Source organism: Chiloscyllium punctatum, chromosome 20 (assembly GCF_047496795.1).
Source record: "Chiloscyllium punctatum isolate Juve2018m chromosome 20, sChiPun1.3, whole genome shotgun sequence".
In the NCBI taxonomy this organism is placed as follows: Eukaryota; Metazoa; Chordata; class Chondrichthyes; order Orectolobiformes; family Hemiscylliidae; genus Chiloscyllium; species Chiloscyllium punctatum.
The window spans coordinates 11,640,543-11,667,900 of record NC_092758.1 but is presented as its reverse complement, the minus strand read 5'-3'; the positions used below and the strand labels follow the sequence as shown (position 1 = coordinate 11,667,900).

The 27,358-nt window shown below is 43.7% G+C and overlaps 1 protein-coding gene across 3 annotated transcripts; it reads right to left on the bottom strand.

Annotated features, from left to right (window-relative positions):
- Positions 1-27,358, bottom strand: cd74b (CD74 molecule, major histocompatibility complex, class II invariant chain b). 3 transcript variants are annotated; one of them, XM_072590320.1, is made up of 10 exons: positions 27,155-27,358; positions 20,432-20,607; positions 17,079-17,161; positions 15,667-15,729; positions 13,922-14,017; positions 12,789-12,909; positions 11,199-11,282; positions 6,299-6,493; positions 3,843-3,887; positions 1-1,905 (listed from the first exon to the last, which is right to left on the bottom strand). In XM_072590320.1, exons 1-10 carry the CDS (start codon positions 27,253-27,255, stop codon positions 1,898-1,900), a joined length of 972 nt encoding a protein of 323 aa, XP_072446421.1. In that variant the 5' UTR covers positions 27,256-27,358; the 3' UTR covers positions 1-1,897. The 3 variants fall into 3 exon arrangements, with proteins under 3 accessions (XP_072446421.1, XP_072446420.1, XP_072446422.1); XM_072590319.1 differs by having other exon boundaries at positions 20,432-20,610; positions 27,155-27,355; XM_072590321.1 differs by lacking the exon at positions 3,843-3,887 and having other exon boundaries at positions 20,432-20,610; positions 27,155-27,354.

Genomic DNA, 27,358 nt, shown 5'->3' with positions numbered 1-27,358 from the left:
TTTTGTCAAGTCTTTATTCTCATTGCCTTGAAGATTTCACTTTTTCTCTCTTGAATAGTTGCCTTTGCCCTGTGTACATGAATGTGTAGGAAGCAAAAAAATAGACAAAAGCACTGAAAAATTGGTTTGTGAACGGTAGTTTGTCATATTCCTGAAGGCTTCATCACATGACCTACTATTTCTATCTCCTCATTCAATGGTCACCCAACCTGAATGTCCATCTCAAATAATCTGTCCCAAAACTACCAGATTGGGGTGAGGCTTGAGTGTCAGTCAATCAGGGCTTGTTGCCCCCACTTCCCCCACTAAATGGAAACAATACGTGGAACTATTTTGAAATTTGCCAATGGTTATTCTCCATCAATGTCCTGCCAATGAATCGCTCATTTTTGAAGGCTCCAGGAGATTTGGCAACCCTATCATTAAATCTTTTCCACTCACTATTCACACTCACAGGCCTTGATGATGGATTGAGGCCTTTTTGCTAGGCTCCAAGAACCAGGCAAAGACTTGACTTTTAAGTTGAAGCTAGGCACTTCTATTGTCCAAAACAGAACACAAGAACAGAATTCCCTCCCTTTATTGCAAAATATTTATCCCCATCTACAATTAAGCAATCACCATTGAGTTACAAATAAAAAAGATTAAGAAGCAATAACAGTTTTCACACGTTGCTTATAGACAATGACAGCTTTTAAAAAGTGATTGTGCATAATGACCTTCTGGTGATGGTCCTTCATCAGGATTGTGTCCTTTTTGTTATCATTTGGACAAGGCTTTGAGGGAGAAGAGTTATGATGGTCAATTTAGTGGCGTATGAACACCAGCGTGGGCTGGCTGAACCGAATGGTCTATTTCTGTTCTACATATTCTATGTAACCAAAAATCAGGTGCAGAGTTATAATGTGGGTGCTTCTGCAAGGTCTGGTGAAGGATAGCCTGGGAATATAAACAGATATCTTGATAAAAAAAACTCCAGCCTTTAATCATAAAAATATGGAGATGTGGGCAAAAAAAAATCACTTCACTTCAAAAAGCAAATTGACATGAAATAAATTTCAAATACATTGCCTGCTTCTGAACCCAAATATGGGTGATGCTGGCAAAGCTGACATTTACTGAGTATCCCAGTTGCCACTTGAGAAAGTGTTGGTGATAATCTTCTTCTGTGGTCTATGTGATGATAGTCCTGTCACTGCAGTTAGTGGGGAAATTCTAAGGCACCAAAGCAGAGTAAGTGAATGATTTGGGGTTGTAATTTCAAATTGAAATGGATAGGCCAGTAGCTACAGGAGGATTGGAACTCATCAACAGAACACTCTATGAAGGGTCCCAACCTCACACTACTGTCCCATTTTGATTCCCAGCCATGTTCTGTGTGTCAGCGGAAGGTTATCATTAATCTCAGGGCTCCATTGCAAAGTTATTTAATTTCCTTTGCAGCAGTCTAGATTTTGTTGGAATTAAATAGGTCCTGTGTGACGTTTTAAAATCCAGGTCTCTTGCACTTCTGAATTAAATTATTGACAAGCTTCAAAGACCTTGAAATTCATGAAACATCATCGTCATTGTCCTGCTATAACTTGGCAGAAGAATAGAACCAACCTCGAGGGAGGGGGGGGATGACACTGGATGAAATGGAACGCCTAGTGGGAGTAAGTCTCTTTTTAGGGAAGTGAGCAGTATCAAAGGTTCGGGCAATTTGTTCCTCTCTTTAAAAAATCATTAGTGAGGACAGGTCTTTAAGAAAAATGGAAAGTACATCAGCCAGATAAGGAGGTCAGCTCTCAATAGTTAGCAATCATACCCAAGGTTAATAAAAATCAGGAGTTGCAATTAATGTATGATGTCTGGAGTGAAGCTGGTCAGACTTTGCTTGCTTTTCCCCAGTGAGCTCTTAATTCACTGAAATGAAAAAGAAAGTTTACATGAGTTTACAAAATTTCACCCAACATTTTGCAATTTTCTTCACGTTGCTTTCATCTGGATTCTGTACGAAGATTAGATTAGACTACTTACAGTGTGGAAACAGGCCCTTCGGCCCAACAAGTCCACACCGACCCTCCGAAGAGCAACCCACCCAGACTCATTCCCCTACATTTACCCCTTCACCTAACACTACGGGCAATTTAGCATGGCCAATTCACCTGACCTGCACATTTTTGGATTGTGGGAGGAAACCGGAGCACCCAGAGGAAACCCACGCATACACGGGGAGAGTGTGCAAACTCCACACAGACAGTTGCCTGAGGCAGGAATTGAACCCACGTCTCTGGCGCTGTGAGGCAGCAGTGCTAACCACTGTGTCACTGTGTCACTGTGCCCCCCCCTTTTGTGAGACATTTCCAAAGATTCAAACTAAAGAAAGGCTTTAGGATATTCCAAAGCACTTTACACCCAATGAAAAATCTTCAAAGTGCAGTCTTTATTAAAATGTAGGAAATGTGGCTGGCAATATCTACATTAACAGCAAACAGATAATCAGCAAATAATATGGTTTTGGTGATTGACAACTTGATGGATTAATTTAAGATAAACATTGGCTATTGGGAGAGGTGATGGCCTCATGGAATGATCACTGGATCATTAACCCAGAGTCCCAGGTAATGCTCCAAGGGACCTCGGTTCAAATTCCATCATGGCAGATGCGGAATTTGAATTCAATAAATACATGAAATTAAAAATTAAATCAATAAATGTTGGCCATGACGCCAGGAGTAACGCACTCCTTTAATAAAGTGCTCAGAGAACATTTGAAGTTCACCTGAAAGAGCAGCTCGGGGCATCCAACAGCAATGGAGAGAGTCCATTGAGATTTTGTGCTCAAGTCTCAAGATTGAGATTCGAACACAATCACCCAACTCAGGGCCAAGAAACCAACTCAATGAAGAAATGCAGATCCAAAACCATCCTCTTTAATATTTAGTTTGAAACATATTCTAATTTCCCTTGAATACAATTTTCATGAGCACATTTGTCCCTGGATACATATTGTTGGCTCATCCAGGATTTGTCACTGACAGCAAATAGGTGCCGAAATAGGCAATTCATCCCTTCAAGAGGAGTCTGTTAAAGCCCCTTAACTAGGCCACTTCAGAGAACATTTTGATCTAGAGTCACACGCAGGCCAAAACAGGTAAGGTTTAGTGAATAAAGGTGGCTGTTTATGGTAATACATACACAACAGTTTCATGGTCACTTTTACTGAGACACACTTTTAATTCCATAGTCATTGATTGAATTTGAGCAGTTCCCACCGTGAGATTTAAAACTCCAATCCCCTGGGCCTTGCATCAACCAGCTCAGCAATGTTACCACCTCTCCACCACCTGGACCGTACTTGCAAACAGAGCCACAAACCATAAGCAGATCATCTCTACCTGCTCACACCTCTCCAACCCCACTCCCACTCAAGGACAGGCTGAATCGACTGGAATAAAAAGTCTGAAATAGATCATTCACTTTATTTCTACCTCTCCACGCTGGAGGCTTCCTCCCTCTACTCGTGATGAAGGGCTTTTGCCCGAAACGTCGATTTTCCTGCTCCTCGGATGCTGCCTGATCTGCTGTGCTTTTCCAGCACCACTCTGATCTAAACACTGAAATAGATCATTGTCTAAACAGGAACCAACAGAGATCAGGGAGGACGTTAAGAAGTTGGGGGTGGGGGGGAGGGGGGGTAACTGCAGACTGAGTCTTAGTGCAAGTAGAGATGTGGACAGCAGAGTTTTGGACAGGGTTTATGAGGAGCCTATACACAACTGGACTGCATATGGTGTGTCTATTCTATTCAAATTCTAATTTCAGAAGCTTGTTTAAAAAAAAACCCACTGGTTACTTACTTGCTGCCAAGCCAGACATGTTCAGATCATCTGACTTTCTAAAGCCTAAAGATCGAAATAAACCTCAATTAAAGACAGGCAAGAGGAAATTGAAAATAAAAATGACAATTTATTAAAGCTTTATTAAAATCCAGCCTGTCATAGGTAATTCTTTATGCACTTTGTACAGTTTAATCTTTGATAGTGAAGGAGGGTTGGCTGATTTAATCTTGGCTAGTGAAAGATGGGCTGCTGTTTTAAGACGGAGTCCCTTTGGGCTTCCAGAAACATTGATTCGGGTGGTTTCTCTCATGCACATAGATGAACAGGCACGAACAGGTATAGAGTACAGCGCAGATTAAATTGAAGGTTAGATTCTATTATAGGGGAAGAGTGAATGTGGGAGAGAATTCAATGGTTAGGCAAGGAATATTACACTGGCACGTGTAGATGGGCTATGTGGAGGGGTAATACAAGTTTTCACTGCTTTATTAATTTGCTCTTTGAAGAGCTGGTGCAGACAGACACAATGGACCAAAGGGACTCCCTGCACATTGTAACTCTCGCAATTTTTGATTTACATTCATAGGATAGTGCATGTACATGGACACCGGCTTCTCCAATGTGGAGGGATGGATTGTTAATGTAATTCAGTGACCTGAATCCAAATATCAAAGAATTGACAATCCAATTCAATCAAAGATCCAAATCATCCTTAAAGCCTTCTTTAAGATGTGCTGCATTGGTTGTCATTGCTGCATCAAATTAACAATTACTGAGCTCAGTATCCAAGCGTTCTCACTCCTGATCCCTGTAGTTGACCTCTTCCTTCTGGAAGATTCCAATACTTGGACCTTGTGCAATCCTGCCTTTGGGCTCAACTGAATTTGTATTCCACCTGAGGCCTGATCCAATTGAAAGGTTTAAAATGATCTAAGAATGAGGGGATACCTTATAGAAATATATAAAATTATGAAGGGAATAGATAAGGTAGAAGCAGGGAGGTTTGTTTCCAGTAGGGGATGTAGCATCAAAATAAGGGGCTGCAGATTTCAGACTGAGTTCAGGAGGAACCTCTTCACCAAGAGGGTTGTGAATCACTGGAATTCCCTGCCCAGTGAAGCAGTTGAGGTTATCTTATTGAATACTTTTAAAGGCAAAGATAGATTTTTGAACAGTAAAGGAATGAAGGGTTATGGTGAGCGGGTAGGTAAGTGCAGCTGAGTCTACAAAAAGACCAGCCATAATCTTGTTGAATGGTGGAGCAGGCTCGCTGTGCCAGGTGGCCTACTCCCAATCCTAGTTCTTGTGTTTCAGTTAAGAAAAAGATAAAGCTTTTCTGCTGATGCCGAGAGGGGGAGTTAGGGGTACATCGGAAAAAAAACGAGGGAATCTAGTCTTTAAATTGGTCACAGACCCACCTCCTAGTGAAATTAAACACAAGATCTTCACACAAGGGGTTATGGAAATCAGGAACACCCTGGGAAAGTGATCTACTAGATCGTTTGGGCCAGACTGCTTTTATGATCAGGCGATCAAGAAATCTGGAGCAAAGGTAGGAAAAATGGAGCTGAGGTACAAACCATTAAGTAGGGGACAGGCTCCAATGGGCTTCATTCCTGTACCTATTTTATTCATTAACGTGAGCATTGTTGGCTGGGCCAGCATTTATTGCCCATCTCTCCCTCTCTCTCTCTCTCACACACACACACACACACACACTCAGAGGGAGGGTTTTTGAACTATTGCAGCCCTTGGCATGTAGGTAGACCCATAATGCTGGTAGGGAGGGAATTTCTGGATTTTGAGCCAGCGACAGTAAAGAAACAGCGATATATTTCCATATTAGGATGGTGTGTGGCTTGATGGGAAATTTGTGGATAGTGGTGTGCCTGTTGTCCTTATCCTTCCAACCAGATGATCTTGTCAGCTTGGGAGATTAGTGAAAATATGTTGGCAAGCTGCTGAAGTACATCTTGTAGATGGTACACACTGCTGCGACTGTGCATCAGTGGTGCAGGGAGTGCACATCTGTGCATGCCATACCAATGAAGTGTCTTGCATCATCCTAAATGCTGTTGTGGTGTTGGAGTTGCACTCATCCAGGCAGGTGGGAAAGAATCCATCACACTCACCACAGAATTCCCAGTTTCTGACTTGTTGTTGTAGCCACTGCACTCATCAACTCCAAAGCCTTTTAAATTTGAGGTAATTAGTGACATCTATGGTGGGGGAAAAAAATCATTGATGATAATGCCACTGAATGTGTAGGACTGATGGCTGGCTCCTTTCTTATTTTCGGAGTTCTTGTGTAATCAGAGTGCTACTTGCCCCAAAGCAGCCCAACCCTGGATATTGTCCAGGTCTTGCTGCATGGGAACACAGGCTCCTCCAGTGCGTGAATTCATTCCCTAGGACATGGAGGATTTTTACATCACATTCATGCTCTCACGTAGATTAAGAAAACTGAAACGTACTTTCGCAGGTTAAATTCTCGCGAGAGGCTGTTCCCAAGATCTCTGTTCCATTCGGATAACAGCACCAGCAGTATCCTGTGCTTGGCCAACACTGTTTTGACTCATAGTTTCCCATCTCATCACAACTGGGACGGAAAGCTCCTGGAACAACCGGGTCTTTGTGACGTCTCTGACACTCTGTGTCCGTGCTGAGCACTGAACGAGGGAAGATAATGTTTGACATCACATTGATGGTTTGCTCCACGCACACGCCTCTGCCTGTAGCCCACCTTCAGGGTTTTAGAATTCTCACCACTTGTGTTTAACCCCAACCTAGACTCTCCCCTTCCCCAGTCTGTGTAACCTCAGTGTACTGAAACTGCTGCACCCTCTCTCAGTCTGGCCTCCTGTGTAGCCTTAATTACACCAATACTGTCAGCCATGCCCTTAAGTATCTTAGGGCCAAGCTCTGGAATTCCGTTTCAAAATCTCTCCAGTTCCTTCCCTATTTTGTTCTAAAAAGCTACCTCCTTGGCCCTGTTTGTTCTGCTAGGTCCTTGTGTTTCTAGGTGGTCAGTGAAGTACTTTGAGATATTTTACTATGCCCCTGAGCTTCTGTTGATGTTGATGCAATTGGGTGATGCTACTGGAGCTGTGATTTGTAACCCTACTAATTCGGACATGTTCTCCAGTAAAAGAAGGGAATGGAATAGTTGGAGGGATGAGAGTTTGTATCCAGCATCCAGAGTAAATGGTATGCGGGACAACAAGATCACACACAAAAAAACTGGAGACCTCCTCCTTGAGAAGCCATGGAGATGGTGGTGTTGGACTAGGTCAGAAGTCACAGGACACCACGTTACAGTCCAACAGGTTTATTTGAAATCACAAAGCACCTTAGTCACAGCGCTCTGAAAGATTGCAATTTCAAATAAACCTGTTGGACTATAACCTGGTGTCGTGTGACTTCTGATCTTGTGCCTGTTAAAGAAGGTGTGCAAGTGAAAAGCTGTACCTTAATCACTCAAAAGAACCTGAAGAGACTCGATCCTTCAGAACAGTTGCCCTGCATAGAATGAGAAGATCAGACCTGGATTCAACAGACAGATTCAGTGTGGGCAGCCTCTGGGCTGACATGGAACATCCAACAGTCACTTCGATTGCGAGATGAGCCTGCAGCAAGCTCTTCAAACCCATAGATTGCAAATCTATGGAAGCCTGGTGTTGAATAACAGAACTACAAGCTGAATTCACAGCTTAGAGGATTACTTGAGGGTACTGCAGAATATTGATATGGAATTGGTTTTTCCCCCCCAAGTGATACAGCTGGGTGCACACTGGCTGTGGGAGAAGATTCAAAGGTTGGGTAGGGTTTATGATATGGGAGTCAGTTCACAGGCTGGGAGGCAATTCATGGTTAATTGCTTTATTAGAGTGCTGCTAAAATGTTTGTAGGATTCAAAAATAAATGCAATGCACTGGTTCTATGACTGGACCCATTATCCAGAGGTCTGTAAATGAACCTTAGAAACTCAACTTCCAATTCCAGCTGGGTGTTGGGAGTACAGTTCACAAATAGGACATTGATATCATTGAAGTGAAAACAGTGTACGTGACCAAGACGCTGTTGTGTTGCCCATAAACAGAGAAACCTGCTGTGCTTACCTGGTCTGAGCCAACATATTACACCACACGGTTGACCTGAATTGTTCTCAGGAAGTGGCTCACCAAAGCCTTCAGATTCTGCAAGGAATTTCTCATGGAGTGCAGGGATTCAAAGACAAAGGTCAGCCATTACCCTCATTGATGACTGTTGCCACCAATGCCCACATCAAGAATTTAATCATAGACCTCCTGCTCTGAGCAAGACAATTACTCTTACGTGACTAAGTTGGTTTAGAACCTTCCCCAATTTATCAATAAGGCCTCAGGAACGGCCATGCCAGTTTGGCTTGGTGGTCGTGTAACCTCATGATTGAGCCGTGAGCTCTAAGATCAGGAGACCCGACTGTCCTCAAATTAAACCGACTCAACCACCAGTTTTGGGCTCTGCATTTTCATCATGACAACTTATCTGCCTTTTCCTTAGATGCAATTGACCCAGCCTCAAAAACATCCCAGTTGTAAGTATTCTCCTTAGTCGACAACAAAAAAGGTTTCTCTTAACTTTATTGTGATCACTTCCTGTGGCTGGAGAGTCAATCTTTCCTTTAAAATCAATTCTTTAAGCCAAAAAGGCAAATCTTGATTAAATCTTTGTTTTCTTATTTCTAATGCAGGCTAATCCCATAGTCTCGTGTCTGTCCTCATAGCCTGACTTATCCCCAGCACCATTCCTCAGGAGATCTCCCATCCACAGCTTCCAACCTCAGTCCGGGAACCCCGCACTGCCCGGTTCTACCTCCTTCCCAAGATCCACAAGCCTGACCACCCTGGCCGACCCATTGTCTCAGCATGCTCCTGCCCCACTGAACTCATCTCTACCTACCTCAACACTGTCCTATCCCCCCCAGTCCAGAAACTCCCCACATATGTTCGAGACACCACCCACGCCCTCCACCTCTAAGACTTCCATTTCCCAGGCCCCCAACGCCTCATCTTCACCATGGATATCCAATCCCTCTACACCTCCATTCGCCATGACCAGGGCCTCCAAGCCCTCCGTTTTTCCCTCTCCAGATGTCCCCAACAGTACCCTTCCACCGACACTCATTCGTTTGGCTGAACTGGTCCTCACCCTTAATTTCTCCTTTGAATCCTCCCACTTCCTCCAGACCAAAGGGGTAGCCATGGGCACACGTATGGGCCCGAGCTATGCCTGTCTCTTTGTTGGCTACGTAGAACAGTCGATCTTCCGTAATTACACCGGCACCACTCCCCACCTCTTCCTCCGCTACATTGATGACTGCATTGGCGCCACCTCGTGCTCCTGCGAGGAGGTTGAGCAATTCATCAACTTCAACACATTCCACCCTGACCTTAAGTTTACTTGGACCATCTGACACCTCGCTCCCCTTCCTGGACCTCTCCATCTCCATTAGTGACGACTGACTTAACACTGACGTTTTTTTTTTTTTACAAACCCACCGACTCCCATAGCTACCTGGATTACACCTCTTCCCACCCTACCTCTTGCAAAAATGCCATCCCGTATTCCCAATTTCTCCGCCTCCACCGTATCTGCTCCCAGGAGGACCAGTTCCACCATAGGACACACCAGATGGCCTCCTTCTTTAGAGACCGCAATTTCCCTTCCCACGTGGTTAAAGATGCCCTCCAACGCATCTCGTCCACATCCCGCAACTCCGCCCTCAGACCCCACCCCTCCAACCGTAACAAGGACAGAATGCCCCTGGTGCTCACCTTCCACCCTACAAACCTTCGCATAAACCAAATCATCCGACGTCATTTCCGCCACCTCCAAAAAGACCCCACTACCAGGGATATATTTCCCTCCCCACCCCATTCCACCTTCCGCAAAGACCGTTCCCTCCGTGACCACCTGGTCAGGTCCACGCCCCCCCCACGACCCACCCTCCCATCCTGGCACTTTCCCCTGCCACCGCAGGAACTGTAAAACCTGTGCCCACACCTCCTCCCTCACCTCTATCCAAGGCCCTAAAGGAGCCTTCCACATCCAAAGTTCTACCTGCACATCCACTAATATCATTTATTGTATCCGTTGCTCCCGATGCAGTTTCCTCTACATTGGGGAGACTGGGCGCCTCCAAGCAGAGCGCTTTAGGAAACATCTCAGACACCCGCACCAATCAACCAAACCGCCCTGTGGCCCAACATTTCAACTCCCCCACCCACTCTGCCGAGGACATGGAGGTCCTGGGCCTCCTTCACCGCCGCTTCCTCACCACCAGACGCCCTGAGGAAGAACGCCTCATCTTCCGCCTCGGAACACTTCAACCCCAGGGCATCAATGTGGACATCAACAGTTTCCTCATTTCCCCTTCCCCCACCTCATCCTAGTTTCAAAACTTCCAACTCAGCACTGTCTCCTTGACTTGTCCGGACCTGTCCTACCTGCCTAGCTCCTTTTCCACCTATCCACTCCACCCTCTCGTCCTTGACCTATCACCTTCATCTCCTCCCCCACTCACCCATTGTACTCTATGCTACTCTCTCCCCACCCCCACCCTCTAGCTTATCTCTCCACGCTTCAGGCTCACTGCCTTTATTCCTGATGAAGGGCTTTTGCCCGAAACGCCGATTTCGCTGCTCGTTGGATGCTGCCTGAACTGCTGTGCTCTTCCAGCACCACTAATCCAGAATCCATTCTGGTACATCCAACCCTGTACATCTTATGGGCTTTGGCTCAAAGTCTCACTGACTTGGCACCACACTAGTGAAGATACTGGTTAACCAGAGCGAGCATCAATTCGGTGGTGTTTTGACTGGTTGATGATCAACCAACATCAGACCTACACAAGGGAGAAGAAGCCATCTGTTCCTCCCAGCAGGTTAGCCTCTGTACTGTTAAGACTCAAAGTTACTCAAACTGTTGGAAATTTTCTGAATGAAACCCAGTGCATTTGAATAAAATCAACAGGCTTGGAGCCTGTTCCACAGACTCTGTACTCCTAAATCATTCAGCATCAAGTCTGACCTTAACTCATTCACAATCTATTCATATCCAAGATCCAAGGGTTAAAAGCAGGTCCAATGTTGTTTAAACAGATTGGTTAGGAATGTTCTTCCCTGTGTGTATGCAGTCCCCTGGTTCTGGGCAAATGGACAATCTGACTGAGCAAGTGCAAATCATCATCATACCATTTCGAACTTTCTCTTCCATCCATTGATGACTGCAATCTCCACAGTGGGAAGGGGGGTGTATACTCTCACTATACCCAGAGCAGTCCCTCCCAATCCTGCATTTGCTCTGGACTGAACACAGATTTTGAAGAGTTACCTATTTTTGCTTCTGGAGCCTTGTCAGATTCTGGAAGGCTAACCATCATTGGTTTCATCACAAAGCTGGAGTAAATCTTTTGCCCTGTTGTATATGGGAACAAAGAAGGAGATTCAAACATACAGAAGAAAGTTAGAATGATACATTCACCTCTGGTTGGAGACAGCAGTTTGGTACTGATGGGATTCGCTTACTGTCCCTTCCCATGGTGCTCATAGCCTTCATCAGCTCCTAGTAGAGCCTCATTTGAAGATTCTCAGAACAGCTTTCAAATCCCTGCACCCTTCCCTCTGTCTCTCCATGGCCTTAGCCCTCCCCCTGTGTCCTCATCCCTCCCTCTCCACAATTTACTCCAACCCCTCCCTGGAGGAAAATTCCAGAATATTCTCTCTAACATCAGCACCGCTATCTTGTTCTCTTTCTCTCCTCCTCTTTCCCCTCGTGTGGGCATGTATTGAAGATGACAGATGGAAGGATTATAATGAGGGTGGTGGGGGGTCAGGAATTCACTGCCCAGTTTAGCAGTTCAGGCAGTGACCTGAACCTCATTTACAAAGGAACCTCAATGTTTCCCCCAAAGTAGTGGAACCAACAAGGCAATAGACCAGGTTCCAGAAAGTGGGATTACAATGGGCAGATGCATAACCAGCCAATGTTGACATGATGGGCTGAATGGCCTCTTTCTGGGTTATAACTTTAACAGTCCTGTGGGTCTTTCCTTACGAAAGTTTCCTTTTCGATCCAGAAAGGCCACACACTGATCATTGAGATAGTGAGTGAATAATTTGCTTTTTGTTATGAAAAAGAAAATGAAGTTGGTTGAGGGCCAAATATTGGCATTGGACATTCAGTAAGAATTTCCCTATTTCCTTGGGATCTTTAATGGCCTCCATGCAGACGACTCTAAAATGCACTTCATTAACAGCACAGGAGCTCCTGAAATTCCTGTATTTGTTCCTTTAGGTGTTCCCTACCAAGGTGAGCATTTGTCACCAATCTTTGACAGTCCTTTGATCCAAACAGCTGGGGAGGGTTAACAGCTAACCACATTGCTGTGGGTCTGGAGTCACGTATAGGCCAGACTAGGTAAGAATTGCAGTTTCCTACCTGTAAGGACGCGAGAACAAGATAGATGTACATAACAATTGATGGTTGTCATGACCACCATTACCATGAATAGCTTTTGATTCCAGATGTTTCAACTGAATTGAAATTCCACCTGTTCTCTGTAGGTTCTGGCTCCATGTCCCCAGGGTACAAGCCTGGCTCTCAGGATTATGAGTTTTGTAATATTGAGAGTTTGTTGTAACATGGATCTCTCAGGTGAAACCTATGTTCACTGATCCCAATTTCTGTTTGTACAACAGATTGGTCATCATGTAGGCTACGTCATTAGTCAACATTGCAAAGCAACAGTGATTGTACTGCCGAAGATGTCCATCGCCTAACGCCTAGCTTTGACGTGCCCTCAGAAGGTGAAACAAATAAATGCAAGATCTTCATTCTTACTGATGCACGCTGAAGGTGAGCCAGCTGAGAGAGATCACCCCCTTCAGGACAAGGAATGAAATATATGACATAGTCACGTACCACTGGGTTGGGGTTCGGGTTCAGGCATTGGCTCGTGGTGGGGTGCGCTGGTTGTCGGCACAGGTTTCTTCTCTTGCACGAGTTGGAAAAGGAGCCAGTTTCGGAGCCAACCTTCAAAGTCCTGTAAGCAGCAAAGATGCAGCAATGGTAAGTTATTAAGGATTGGGAGTGGGTCATCTGAACTGGTTTGTGGGTGGACGCCAAGCGAGGGAATTAAATTTGAGTGCAACTGTAAAATAAAAACAGAATGGTACCAAAGCTTTTTGCCCTGCACTCATCAGGACAAATGCAAGAATGCCAAATTTCAAAGGGAACATCAATTTATACAACTTGTAAAAAAAAGTGTTGATTCGTTGGCAAGCTGACCCTAATTAATGTGAGCCATGGAGAATGCACCAGGGAATTAATGTCCCTCACAATGGTATTTAAATTCAAAAAAGGGTATGCCCTTCTTCTGGAGAGGAGAGATCCAGGTGTCTGAATTTGTGTAGCAAGCATAAGGAATCCACAGTAAGAGCATTACTGATGTTAAGTGTGTTAGGAGTGTAATTTGTAAAACACTCAGGCTTTTTCAATAAGTGCTGTGCTATCACAGAACCATATTTAACACTCAACATTATGTTCTGAGTTTTGGTTTGGTTGAATACTATCAGTACTCAGTCTATCTTGAGCACACAAAAGAATGTGCTGTCTGATATGATCTGCCAGTCATTGAGACATCAGTCTACACAGCTGGCATCACACAGGCACTAAAATTCATATAACACGGCACTCACTTGTGGTCAGCCTTCAATGGACTGAATGGACTCTTCCACTTCCTACTTTGTAAAAGAATCCAAAATGCATAACACATTAAATCCAGTAGCAGGAGGAATTACATTCTGGAATTCACTACCACTGAGTAGTTGGGATGAAAAGTATAAAAAAGGAAAGCCAGACAGACTCCTGATGAATATTTATTCATTTCTTAATGCACAATAATCAGTTTATTCATTTATATCATGTGGGAGAAAGGAACAGAAGGTTCGGGCTGGTAGGGTGAGGAGATATAGAACGAGAGGCAGCTTTGAGCGTGTAGAAGTCAGTATAGAAATGGGCCAAATTGCCTGCAATTCAATGTCATCAACACTAACCTGCCATTCGGATTCAGTCATGCTGTCTCGCAACAGGTCAAGGTTGGCAGAGAAAGTGCTGTTAAATTCTGGAATCTCCTTGGTTATGTTATCTTTCTGCCAATGAAAAATCAAGACAACGTCATCACTTGGCAGACCTTTTCCTCACCAGCCAAATCATTCATTCAATTACACTAAAGCCACATGCTAAAGTACAGGCTGCACACAAATTGGAACTAGAGTCCATCAAGTTGCTTTTTCCCCCATGGTTGGCAAAGGAGGTGTGAGAATGATCAAAGCCTTCAATACCTGGTGTCCTTTTTCAAGAAACACAGAATCCCTACAGTGCAGATAGAGTCCATTGGGCTCATTGAGTCTGCACTGACCCTCTGAAGAGCATCCCACACTGACTCATACCTACCTATTGGCATCAGCCTGCATTCCCCTACCCTGCACAACCCCAGACACTAGGGGCAATTTAGCATGGCCAATCCATCTAATCTGCACATCTTTGGATTGTGGGAGGAAACCCACACAGACAGACAGAGTCACCAGAGGCTGGAATCAAACCTGGGTGCTTGGATACATAGAATTTTGAACAGAAAAGGAATTAAGGGTTACTGCAAGGGGGTGGATAAATGGAGCTGACTCCACAAAAAGATTAGCCATGATCTTATTGAACAGCAGAGCTGGCTAAAAGGGCCAGATGGCCTACTCCTGCTCCTTGTTCTTAGGTTCTTTTGACACTGGCTCTGTGAGGCAGCAGTGCTATATTCAAGTCACAAATGAGACAGTGAGTTGGTGCAATAGAATTATTCAGCCCATTGGGCACATGCGAGCTCTCTGAAGGAGCTCTCTAATTCATACCCTTTGCACTAACCATTCTCTTCCCCTGCAGCCCTCAACATTTACAATATCCTTGAGCAATCTTTAAAATTGGTAGGTCAGCCCCAGTTGGGGCATTGGAGCCAATTCCAGACACCAGACATTTGGAATGATGCTAAGTTCCCAGAGAGAGGGCACAGCAGAGATTTGCGAGAATGGTGTCAGAGGTGAACAGCATCGGGTATGTGAAATAATGGGAAAGTAGGGGACGGTCTCCTTCAAACGGAGATCTTCACAATTGTGAATGGATTTTGTGGAGAAAACAGAAAGTGGGGTGGAGCCTGGGGTCATTAATAGAGGACACTGTTTTGTTTAGATAAATTGGTATGAATACCAGATAGGGGATGAGGTGGTTTAATAACCCAGTGAGTTGCTGGAATTCATGACCAGAATGTGTGGTGACAAATTAAATGATAAATGCTGAAAGGATTTGCATAAACACTCAGTAAAGAGTCACAGGGGTCGAGGGAAGAGCTTTTTTTTTTAAAAAAGTGTAAATCACTCATGAGATGATAGTGTCTCTGGCTAATCCACCATTTTATTACCAATCCTTAATTGCCCTCGAGAAGCTGATGAGTTGCCGCAATCAAACGAGCTCAGAGACACCCCAAGTGCTGAGAGAGTTCCAACACTTTGACCCAGCAAGACTGAAGGAATGAACATATATTCTCACGTCAGGATGGGGAGTGGAATTTGCAGAGGGTGGTGCTCTCATGTAGGTGATACCCTTGCTGCTCCAGGTGTAGGAAGCTGGAGAAGTGGGACTAATTGGATAGAACTTTCCAGCAGCTGGCATGGACATAGTGGACTGAATGATGTCCCGTTGTGCTGCAACATTCTATGGCTTCACCATATCTTTGAAAAATTCCCTTCAACAATACCTTCAGCAGTTCCTGCACTTGTTCCAGCACTGTCAGGGGTTTGGCAGGAGTGGGTTTTGGAGCCTGTTAGAAATGAAATAGAGAGAAAAAAAAAGAGATGACCGTTCACTTCCACATTTAACTAACCATTATAAAGCACCCTCAAATTAACATTCCTGACAATGTCTTGCTCTGGTCTGGTCTACACGAACACAGGCATTGCAAGCATACACTGGCACTCAGAGGACATTTCTCCATTCTGGGAGAAAAGGCCCCGGGCTCAAATTCCTCTCCAGAGGAAATGGTGTCCTCAGGTTGCTGCTCCCAGTCCTAAGGAAACACTGCAGAGTCAGAGCTGCCACCTTTCAGGAGCCATGTTGAATCCAGGCTCTCAGAGGTGGGTGCAGAAGCTCCTACTGCATCCACTGTAGAGCTGCTCTCTGGTTAGGCCCCAATGGAAAACTGCAAATTTCTGGGTCATTGACAACCTCAATATCATGTTGACTGATCATTTCAAAATGGAGGGTAGGATGACACTTTCCATGCCCGCTCACCTTCTCCAAGTTCAGACACTGCCTCAGTGTTACCAACCCAACATCATGCTATGTTTGGTATTCCCACAGGGTAGGAGTAAAGCCAGCCCAGCTGACTTGTGCCCCAAAATTCCAACCCTCCAGCCTAGAAACTGGACAATTACAGCAAGTAATGGAACCATTTCTCACTCTACAAAGATCCATGCTCTCCCACTTTCCTAACCTAATTTCTGTGATTCCAGCTCACTATCCTGCTGGGATCCAGCATTAGTATTAGGGGTTATTTCTTGCAGAGTCCCAGTTGCGGGACAGAGTTGGAATGCCAGTTGTGCAAATGCCAGCTCACCAGCCTTGAAACTTGGTTTGACTGCTGAGTGCAGAGGGCATTGGGGTAGCCATATTGAATCATTAGCTGACTTGACGGGGGCATTGACTGAGCTGGAAACTGAGTGAGGTTTTGTGGGAAAAAAAAGAATATGGAGAATTTCAACTGGAAAGCCAAGTAGCTAAGCCAGGAGCCAGGCTGTGAGGGAGACGGAAGACATGGAGGCTGAAGTAGTCAAGTGGAGGAAGTCCTTCCAAAGTCATGTGGACCTCAAAATGATGAACTTTCCTCCACTGCCTCCAACAGCATGTTCAATTCTTGGTTGCTTTAAGCTTCCAGTGGGATGTGTGTTGGAACAGGCACCCAATATTAAAATCCTTGTATTGTGAAACACTTTATCCAATCCTCAGAAGATCTATGTCCAATAAGTTGGTTCTGGAGATCAGTCTCTGCTTTCATGTTGGTCAAATGCAACAATCAGTCAATGTTGTGCACAGAAAGATCCAAAAGAAATAGCATGAGACAACCGCAAGTACGAGTTCTAGGTTTTCTTTATGCCCTCTAGTGGACATTACCTTTGGCTGTTCTGCATTTGGATCAATGTAAGCAATGGGCATGTCCATCATCATGGGTCTGAAGTGGATCATTGGCTTAGGTCCTGAAGAAATAGAAGACAGTGGCATTTTTATTAGTACGGCTTAGTGACAGCATGAAAGGAAGATCGGGGATTGGATGTTGGTCTCCAAAGGGAGCTCCAAATGGGGTTCAGAAAGATGATCAACCTTGCTTTCTTTCCCAGTTTTCCAGGACTTTCCCACACCATTTTCACATGACCTCCTCATAGGTCAGAAAGGCCTTGGTTGTAAAACAAACTGTTCTTCTGCATTTGGGATCTATTGTGAAGGCCAGAGAGAAACTGTATTGCCTCCCACGCACGGTTTTCATTTCAGTAGCCCCCAAAAAACAATCCTCCTTGGAACACTGGAAAAAGATTGCTAAAGTTATCTAGAACATGCTGGCAGCTAGACATTAAATGTCTATCTATTCAAATTCACAATGAGATACCATGCTGTAATATTGATACACTTTTACGCACTGATTGGTCATGGGGTCTACTCTGCAACAGTAAATTTTCCACAAATCAGTCACCATTGTATCAGTATTGACCTGCATTAAAGCATTTTTGGTCAACTGGACAAAGTGCTGTAAGGCATTTAACATGTGGACAGATGCATTGGAATATCATCCTCATTTTAGTTGGCAGTGGGATTTAAATACACCAGACATTTCGGACCATAAAGAAAATTCTAAGGACCTTCTTCCTGTCCTTCATTGACAGATTGCACCATTGAAAGCACACTGGGTGCATAACAACCTGATACAGCAACTGCTCTACCCAGGACCACAAGAAACTACAGAAGGTGGTGCGCACAGCCTAAACCATCAAGGAAGCCAACCTTCCATCCATGGGCTCCATTTACACAGCTTGCTGTTACAAAAAAAGGCTGCCAAAATATCAAGGACCCAACGCACCCCAGTATTGATCTCCCACAACCTCTTCAGTCAGGCAGAAGGTGAGAAGCCTGAACACACGCACCAGCAGGTTCAGGAACAGCTTCTTCCCAGCCATTATTGGACTGACGAATGGACACTAACTTCAAACAATGTTTATGCTGCCTAGCACACACCCTTGCAACGTAACCTGTATGGTGGTAAAAACAATGACTGCAGATGCTGGAAACCAGATTCTGGATTAGTGGTGCTGGAAGAGCACAGCAGTTCAGGCAGCATCCAAGTAGCTTCGAAATCGACGTTTCGGGCTTTTGCCCGAAACGTCGATTTCGAAGCTACTTGGATGCTGCCTGAACTGCTGTGCTCTTCCAGCACCACTAATCCAGAATGTAACCTGTATGCCTCTTTCACCTTATAATCTGTCCTTGCTTACTATGAGCTGCCTACACTGCTCATAAACAAAAAACTTTGCACTGTACTAAGGTACACGCGACAATAAATAAATCAAATCAAGATATTTGGCATTGAAATGCAGATGAAACAAATCTATTATTTCCATTTTAGTCTTTGGAGCTAGGATACTACCATTACAGTAGCTGTTGTCATTCTGAATTGAGGAGTCTGATTGAGTCCCACATTCTTAAAATCCCGCCCCTCTATATTCCAGAGGAGACACGGGCTTGAAAATCCAAGCTTTAGGTGGATGATGGAACCTAATGAAGCACACCAAAAGCTTGTGATTTCATATAACCTGGTGTCGTGTGGACTTCTGACTTTAATCTCAGAAACTTGCAAGTTATTCCTCTCCAATATCCATTTGACTTTTGAAATTTCTGACATAAATCGGATTCCATCACCATCGTGGGTTGAGAGTTCAAGATCACGCCGACTCCTCACACTCCCCAAGCTATTTCATACCCAGTGACTACCTGTAACCAGAAAGGAGAGAGATGGAGGACCAACCTGATGGGAGCTTTAAACACTAAAAACGTTTGGTTGGGGGGGGGGGGGGGGGGGGGGGAAAAAGGAGGAGAGAGAGAGTTTGGAGAAAATGAGGACTGCAGATGCCGGAAATCAGAGTCAAAACATGTGGTAATGGAAAAGCACAGCAGGTTTGGTCGCATCCGAGGAGCAGGAGAGGAGAGTCGACATTTCGAGCATAAGCCCTTCATCTCACAGTTGATTCAACTTACCAGAAGTGGGGTGGGGATGGATGGGAAGTCACGATTAAAACCAATAAGAAAAAAAAAATCACGGAAAATTCTTTTCAGAGGGAGGAGAAATTCTTCAGAATTAGAATTCAAATTATTTGTCATATGTATTTTAACATTAAAAATACAATGAAAAAAAAAGCTTTCTTAGGTGCCCTACCATGGCACCTATAAGTGACAGAGGTCATGATAAAAACTCTGTTGGGCAGCAGGGTGGCAAGTGGGTGACAATGGTTTGCACTGTTGCCTCACAGCGCCACAGACTTGGGTTCAATCCCCACCTCGGACAACTGTCTGTGTGAAGTTTGCACATTCTCCCCATGTCTGCATGGGTTTCCTCCGGGTGCTCCAGTTTCCTCCCATAGTCCAAAAATGCGCAGGTCAGGTGAGTTGGCCACACTAAATTGCCCTTAGTGTTAGGTGAGGGGGTAAATGTAGAGGAATGGGTCTGGGTGGGTTGCTCTTCGGAGGGCTGGTGTGGACTTCTTGAGCTGAAGGGCCCATTTCCACACTGTAGGGAATCTAGTCTAATCTAACAAACACAAATTACAAAATGAAGTAAAATTAAGTAAAATAGCATACCCAGAGAATGGGGAGGATGTGGAACTAATTGCTGCATAAAGAGATTTGGCTCATGGTGTTGACATATTTAAGAGGAAACTAGATAAACAAGTGATGGATAAAGGAATAGAGGGATACATTGATGGGGCTAGAAAAAGAGAACCAGGAGGAAGCCTGTGTTGAACATAAATATTGGGATGAATGGCCAGTTTTCAAGGACTGGGCCACCATGTCATATCAAAGCACTTAATATTCCTTCCTAATTATGGGCTGAAAAGTGCTTTCATTATCAATAACCCAAGTAAATCTTTCCTCAACACTAACTGCTCCATAAAGAACAGTCCAACTCATCCATAGTCACCACAAATCCACCATGGTGACTATTGGAACACAAGTGGGTGTCCCCATTGGAATCAGCTGGAGGTTCTTGCTAAATCAAACTTGTGAATCGTTGTAGTTGTAGAATTAGATTTATAATTGCTGACATGGTCTTCCTCAGTCTATTCACTGACTGGCTTTTTGCTGCTTTGCTCACAGCCACACACCCCCAGCTCTCAGATTGGTTTAGAGTTTAGACAACAGTTAGTTGGTAAACTGGGGGGGGGGGGGTGGAAAACGGGGGGACGGACACAGGATGTACGTACGGATTGGGTTCCGGCTTGATGCGTACTTCTGCTCGATCCGATTGGTGGACTGTTGCAGGTGGGTTATCTTATCCTGCTGCTTCAGCAGAAACATGACGCTGACAACTTGCCCAGCAATAAGCATGGCCGCCAACACGGTCACACCAACCCAGAGGACACTCTTGGAGCAGGTACGGCTGCTGAAATATAGAACAATGAAGTAATATCATTAATGCCATGTTCAAAGTGGCTGCCAAAACTCTATCTGGATAGATGTTCTGTGCTTTCACTATGTGACTTTCCAACTCCTCCCATGACTGACCATCCCACCACAACCAGTTGGATAGTCAACAGATTCACTCTTGCTGGATTGGTTGGTTGTTGATTGTGGACCATGGTCTTTGCTTCCCCCTTACCACAACTACCTCTCCCATTCCAATACCCTTAAATCTCACAACACTAATTTAATTGCTCAGTAGAAGTATTGTTTCAGTAGGAGAAGAGGCACATGGAAGATAATACAATGAAGGGTATGTAGGTTATTCTGATCTTAAAGTAGGATAAAAGGCCAGCACAACACTGAGGGCCAAAGGGCCTGTACTGTTCTAGGTATTTTCTATGTATTGAACCCATCAATCTGCTACACCATTCAGTGACTGCCATTATCATCAAGTGCTGTTTTTCCACACCATTCCCATTGTTGGCACTTAGAAACCTGTCAACCTCGAATGTTCCTTCTGGTTGTTCCTTACATTGTATAGGAAAGGTCAGACTTTAATTTCCATCGGTTCTCCATGGATGGTTCTGAATGACCCGACTGAGGTCCCCTCTTTCTAAGTTACCACAAACATTTTTATCCCCTCCAAACTCAGTCAGCTGATACAAGGATCAGCTCCTTGGCCATTGTAACGTTTTGATTTTAGGATGGTATTTTTAAAAAAATAAAGTTATATTAATTCTCAGAAGGTGTATCGCAGGAAAGGTAAACATTCCTTGGCCATCCCTAATTGCCCTTGATGAACAATTGAGTGGATTGATTCTCCATTTTGGAGAGCAGTTAGGAGTCCACCCTATCGCTGTGGGTCTGGAGTCACATGTAGGCCACACCAGGTAAGGATGGCTGAGAAGCAGACCACAAGATTTTTATTTAAAATGACAATCTGGTAGGTTTACGATCACAGAAAATGAGATTAACATTTTATCCCAAATATATTTAATTAAATGAATTAAATTTTCTCTGTTGTGCCAATCTGGGCTTTAAACCGACATGTTCAGAGCAGTTGCCCAAGTCTCTGCAATGTCCCTGTAACGTAACCACTCTATAACCTATTTTTTCACTGAAGTGCAGGAGTTGGAGAGATGATATTATGGAGGTTTTAAAATCATGCAGGGTATAGATAAGATGAATGGTTTTTTGTGTTAATCTTGCCCTACAACCCACGAGTTAAGTTTACTCATATCTCAATCTCTCCCCATTTCTCCACAATGTTTAGTGAATGGCTGTTCTCCCCTGCTTCCTCCATAAAAACTTCAATACTGGTCAGTATTGAATATGTTCTCCCAGATGTCATAGTCATCAAAAAGTTAGAAAATTCCAATGGGAACTGCCCTAATTTGTGAATTACAAGAGAATTTGATCGATTCATGTTGTGTTTCCAGAATTCTGACTTTTGTAGATCAGACAAACAGTATCAGAAAAAGTCCCAAAGATATTTCACTCAGCAGGAGCAAGCAAGGGTTAATAGTCACTGTGGTTAAAAAAGGCTCATGGTTTAAAAAGGGCAATTGATTGCAGTAACAATGGACATTGGGCACTCAATATTATTGCCATTTTTATCTGTGTAAACAAGTGTGCATCATCTCTCTAATACTCCAGGTGATCTTTTTCCTTCAACAATATTCACATCCTAACACAGAACAGTGATTAAGGTGATAGGAGTGGTTAGCACTGCTGCCTCGCAGCACCAAGGACCCAGGTTCAATTCCAGCCTTGGGCGATTGTCTGTATGGAGCTTGCATGTTCTTTGCAAGGGTTTCCTCCCACAGTCCAAAGATGTGCACATTAGGTGGATTTGGCTGTGGGAAATGCATGGTCCTTAAGGATAGGTTATTGGGCGGTGGGTCTGGGTGTGGACCGGAAGGGCTGAATGGCCTACTTCCAGAGTGTAGGGATTCTAGAAGCCTAGGGGAGTTGTGGTGCTAAAGGAGGCAAAGCCGTGGAGAGGTTGGAACAGCAGAACTGATCATTTGAGATGTTTCTGCAACTGGAACATGTTGAGAGAGTTTCTGGATGAACTGATTACACTAACGATGCAGATTTATGATAAGAAGAATGTTTTCTCAAACTGACACGGAAAACCCCTCCTGCCTAAAAGTGAAACAGTCAGGAATTCTGGAAAATTCCACTGGCTTTCATAGTCAACAAAAGCTCAAGTGATTCAAGGTCAGTGTTAGGGTTCTTTTCTGGCCTGTTTTCACCCAGTTGGTCACACTTGCAGGAGAACTCGGAATATTCACCCCGGTTTCCTGCTCAGTATTTATTGACCCATACCACGATACCTTGACCAAAAGCCTCAGGATTGGGCTGACTAGCTGACGTCTGCTCCTGCAATGAACTTAAAAACTGTATATTTTGTCAAGAGCGAGAGAATGTAAAACCAGGCAATGGCAAGAAAATAATTTCATTATAGTGAACAATCCTGGATAACAAAAGGAACCATAATGGGATCTCCAGTCACAAGTGTTGACTTAACAACCAGCATTCACTAGGCAATAAACAGTAATAGTCTGCCAATGGATCACTCCTCCATTACAAGAGTATGGCACGGCAGTGAACTAAAGTGGAAACAAAGCAGCTTTTATGATCTGGTATAATTAGATCTACTGTTTACCCAAGGCAGAAACTGAGGATTTACTCCAGCACAGTTAATTTACAAGATTTTAAATACTTGAACTGTTTTGCGAATCTCTACAACATCTTACAGCAGCAATGGAGTCTATTCAGCCCATCGGTTGTGTTGGCTCTTTGAAAGAGCCATCCAATTCAGTGCTGCGCCCCGGACTCGCTCCCGCCCAGTTAGTCCAACTGCTGTACATTTATAAAGGAGGATGAACAAAGGGATTGCAGAGTCAGAAGTGAATTCAAAATATAGGGGGAAAATATCAGTAACACTTGCGAATGGCATAAATGGCCCAAATTATTTTGTGTACCTCAAAATGGAGCTCAAGAATGACCTGTACATTCATTTCCTAGTAGGTGTTACTTGTTCTTCCCCTTGGGGAAATGATTTGTTGATTTCACCCTTTTCAAGATTAAAAATTAGACATTTTTGATTATTAATCTTACTGGATGGCCAAAAGGAAAAAAACCAGTTAAACAATTAAATTGAACATCCTGATCTAACTTCTCTGGTACACACCAAGATAAAAAGATCCCCTATGTTCATTTCAAGACATTTCTGTTTATTTTTCCCTCCCTTTTCTTCCCCCCTTCTGTAGGTAAGTTATTTATCAAATGTTTCATAAACTTCAGTTTTAATCATTTCTTTGTTCACCTACTGGCTGAACAGCAGCCATTTTGGTGGCCATGGAAACACCACCCCTGAAACAGTTCCCAAACAAAATGATTCAATTGATTAGTCAAACGAAAAGTAACCTGTGGATGGTACCTTATAGGAGACTGCTCCACAAGGTTCATGGAATTACTTTCCAGCTCTAACTGAGCTGAGATATCTCAAAAAAACACTGGCAATAGAAGAGCAGCCATTTTGTTTGACAGTTGGAACAAAGCTGGTAATTAGGAATATGCTCCTATTAACTCTGATTTTAACCACCTGCCTTCTTGTTAATAACTGAATCCCTGATTTTAGTTTAAACATTAGCCAAATCAGAAGGGAGTAAATAAAAGAGTTTTAGTAAAAAAAGTGAGTTGCTAACCACATCCTAACCTCTGCACAATACAAACCAAACCTAATCTAAAAGTAGACCCCTTGCACTGGTGATCAAAGATCAATATTTACCCTCCAAAGTCAATTACAAGATTTGTGATCCCATAATATAACTCCGCCAAACCACATCTAATGCTTTAATAACTTAACTCGGCAATGTAAATCCCTTCCTAAACAATGATGAATGGATGTACCAAGATCCATCCAGACGTTGTTGGACAGTGAATCCTTCAAAGAAGACACTTGTTCAAACATTTAAACTGGTTGAATGCAGACATAATCATTTGTACCTGTTTCAAATGCATAGCAGCTCAAGACATGACTGAAAGAGTTTAACACCCAGAAGATTAAAAGATTATATCTATCGAGTTCTGTGACACCTTAGATTGAGAAAAATTCAAATTCAGCTAAAGGTCCTGCTCCTGGCCAATGCCCACAATAAGTGTCCTTTGTGTGTGGATGTTCTGCATCTGTGGGCATCGGTGTATGTGGGCCAGTGCATATTTACCTGTGTGAGTGCATGTTCCTGGGTGTCTGAGGGTATTAGTGTGACGATCTGTATCAGTGTCAGAGAGAACGTTAGTGTGTGTATGGTGAGTGTGATGAAAATGGCACACACTGGTCTGAAGTCCCAGTTGAAGATAAACAAACAAATGTCCAAACCAAAAATTCATTTCCACCCCAGAAAGGAAAACCAAAATAAAATCTGATGAACAGGACAGCCTTGTCAGACTGCCTTCTACAGTTCGGAATGGAGCTTCATTACAAAGAGTGTAGTACTCCCCAGACATGGAGCCAATATTTCATTGCTGGGATGTTTAAAAACTGTTTGTCACCTCTGGAAAAGATCCATTTGTTCCTTCTGCTCATGTTCAGAACTGAATTCACTTGCAACGCCTCTCAATCATGGTCACAAATGAAAAAACCCTTCCCAAGAGTATATTTGAGGAGATAGAGAGAGGATTGGGAACCCTGAAACTATTAACAAGAGCCTGGCTGAATGGATCAGAACTGAACCGATTCATTGCTCAGCAGCGACTCCTGGTGGAGGGACTGTTTGTGGGTCTGAATGTAGTTGAGAGTAAAGTTGGCAGCCAATAACATTGAGATTCTGGATTAGTGGTGCTGGAAGAGCACAGCAGTTCAGGCAGCATCCAAGTAGCTTCGAAATCGACGTTTCGGGCAAAAGCTTCAAAGCTACTTGGATGCTGCCTGAACTGCTGTGCTCTTCCAGCACCACTAATCCAGAATCTGGTTTCCAGCAGCTGCAGTCATTGCTTTTACCTCAATAGCATTGAGAGAGCCAATACCAGGGATTGGTAATGACTGGGTAACTCAGAGCCGCACCAATTTAATTTTTTTTAAAACCCTCTTTTCTCAGTGGCTGGTTTGATGTTCTATGAAAGGCAGAGATTTAGAGACTGAATCACAAAGGACTCCAAAGTTTAAAGTGACAACATTGTACCGTCGTGCAAGAGAGCAAAAAAAATCTAAACTCAGATCCCAGATAGAACTAATTGGATTCTGCTGTGACCCCAGTAGGTCCCACGTACTGACATTAAACAGACAGAATGATTCATTTCACACCAAGAGTCAAGCTGCTATTGTGTAGTGACTGAACTACCCAAAGAAAACTGACACTTACTCCTAGAATCTGTCACTGATTTTGTAATATATAAAAGATACAAGAATTACAGGTTAAAGAGGAGAAGGGTTTACACATGTACAATGATTTTTGAGAGATCCTTTTAGAAGTTAGAAAAGGCAGCCACTATTGAAAAGAGCAAGATTCCACAAAGAGTAATGTCATAAAACGACCAGCTCACTTTTAAAAGGAAATTGTATGCACAATGTTGGTTGAGTGATAATTTGACTCGGACAATTGGTTTTAAAATACAAAACAAAATTACACTGCTACATGAGGAAAAAGTGAGCAAAAGTCTACATTAAAGATCCCAGCTAGAACGTTAGAAATTCCGATTGAGATACTGTTTACGACTCCCATGCATTTGACATGAACAGTTCCTCAACCCGAAACGTTAACTCTGCTTTCTCTCCGCGGACGCTGCCAGACCTGCTGAGCTTTTCCAGCAATTTCTGCTGTTGTCACTGGGGACAACTCCCCTGTTCCCTCACGATTAGCTACATTTACCAGAGAAGACAAGGGGATGCTTTTTTTAAAAAAAGAAAATGTCGTGATCTTCTGCAGTGGAACACGCCATCCGGATTTGGAACCAGATCACTATTCCACATTGTCACTGGGTCAAAATCCTGGAATTTCCCCCCACAGTTTACCTGCACCCCTGGGACTGCAGTGTTTCAAAAAGGCAGCACACCACCATCTTCTCAAGTAACAATTAGGGACTACCATCAAATGCTGGAAAAGCCTGATTTTATTTTTTTATTTATTAAAACGTCAATTTCTGGCATAAGACTCTAACCCTACAACATGCTCAAAAAGGTTTTACAGACAGCGCACTGTTCACGCCACTGACTCCAGCAAACAATGGTTAAAACACTCCAGAGGATGGAAATCTGAAACAAATACAGGAAATCCTGGAGATACCCATGAGAGAGAGAGAAAGTTAGCATTTCCTGCCCGATTTAATTCTTATTCGGAACTTAGTACCTGGATCTGAGTTACATTAGATTTAGAAACTCTGCTTCTCTCTACACAGCCACTGGGCTACTCCGGCAAAGAAAGTCTTTATAAATCTCTCACTAGCAAACAATTCCACAAAGGATTTTCTTTCATATTATACATAAAACAGAAGGGTTGCCTATGATTTAATCTCACCTCCGGCCGGTAACAGTAGCACTAGCTTCCACATTGGAGTGGCTGGCGATATCTTGTTGAGAGTTATTCAGCAAAGCGTTCTGCTGCTCGTCGGCTGACATGGTGAGAGAGTCTCCTCAGAGATGAGCTAGCTACCTGCACAACTAGAGACTTCACCCCACTGCTCACAGAGAGCTCTATGGGCAGGTTGATCAGGGGACTTTT

Excerpts from the sequence above, each read along its gene's own strand:
- cd74b (XM_072590319.1), bottom strand. The coding sequence starts at position 27,255 with ATGTCAGCCGACGAGCAGCAGAACGCTTTGCTGAATAACTCTCAACAA. Across the intron at positions 12,910-13,921 it reads TGACTGAATCCGAATGGCAG|GACTTTGAAGGTTGGCTCCG; the intron begins GTTAGTGTTGAT and ends TGCTGCTTACAG. Across the intron at positions 11,283-12,788 it reads ACCCGAACCCCAACCCAGTG|GGCAAAAGATTTACTCCAGC; the intron begins GTACGTGACTAT and ends CATATACAACAG.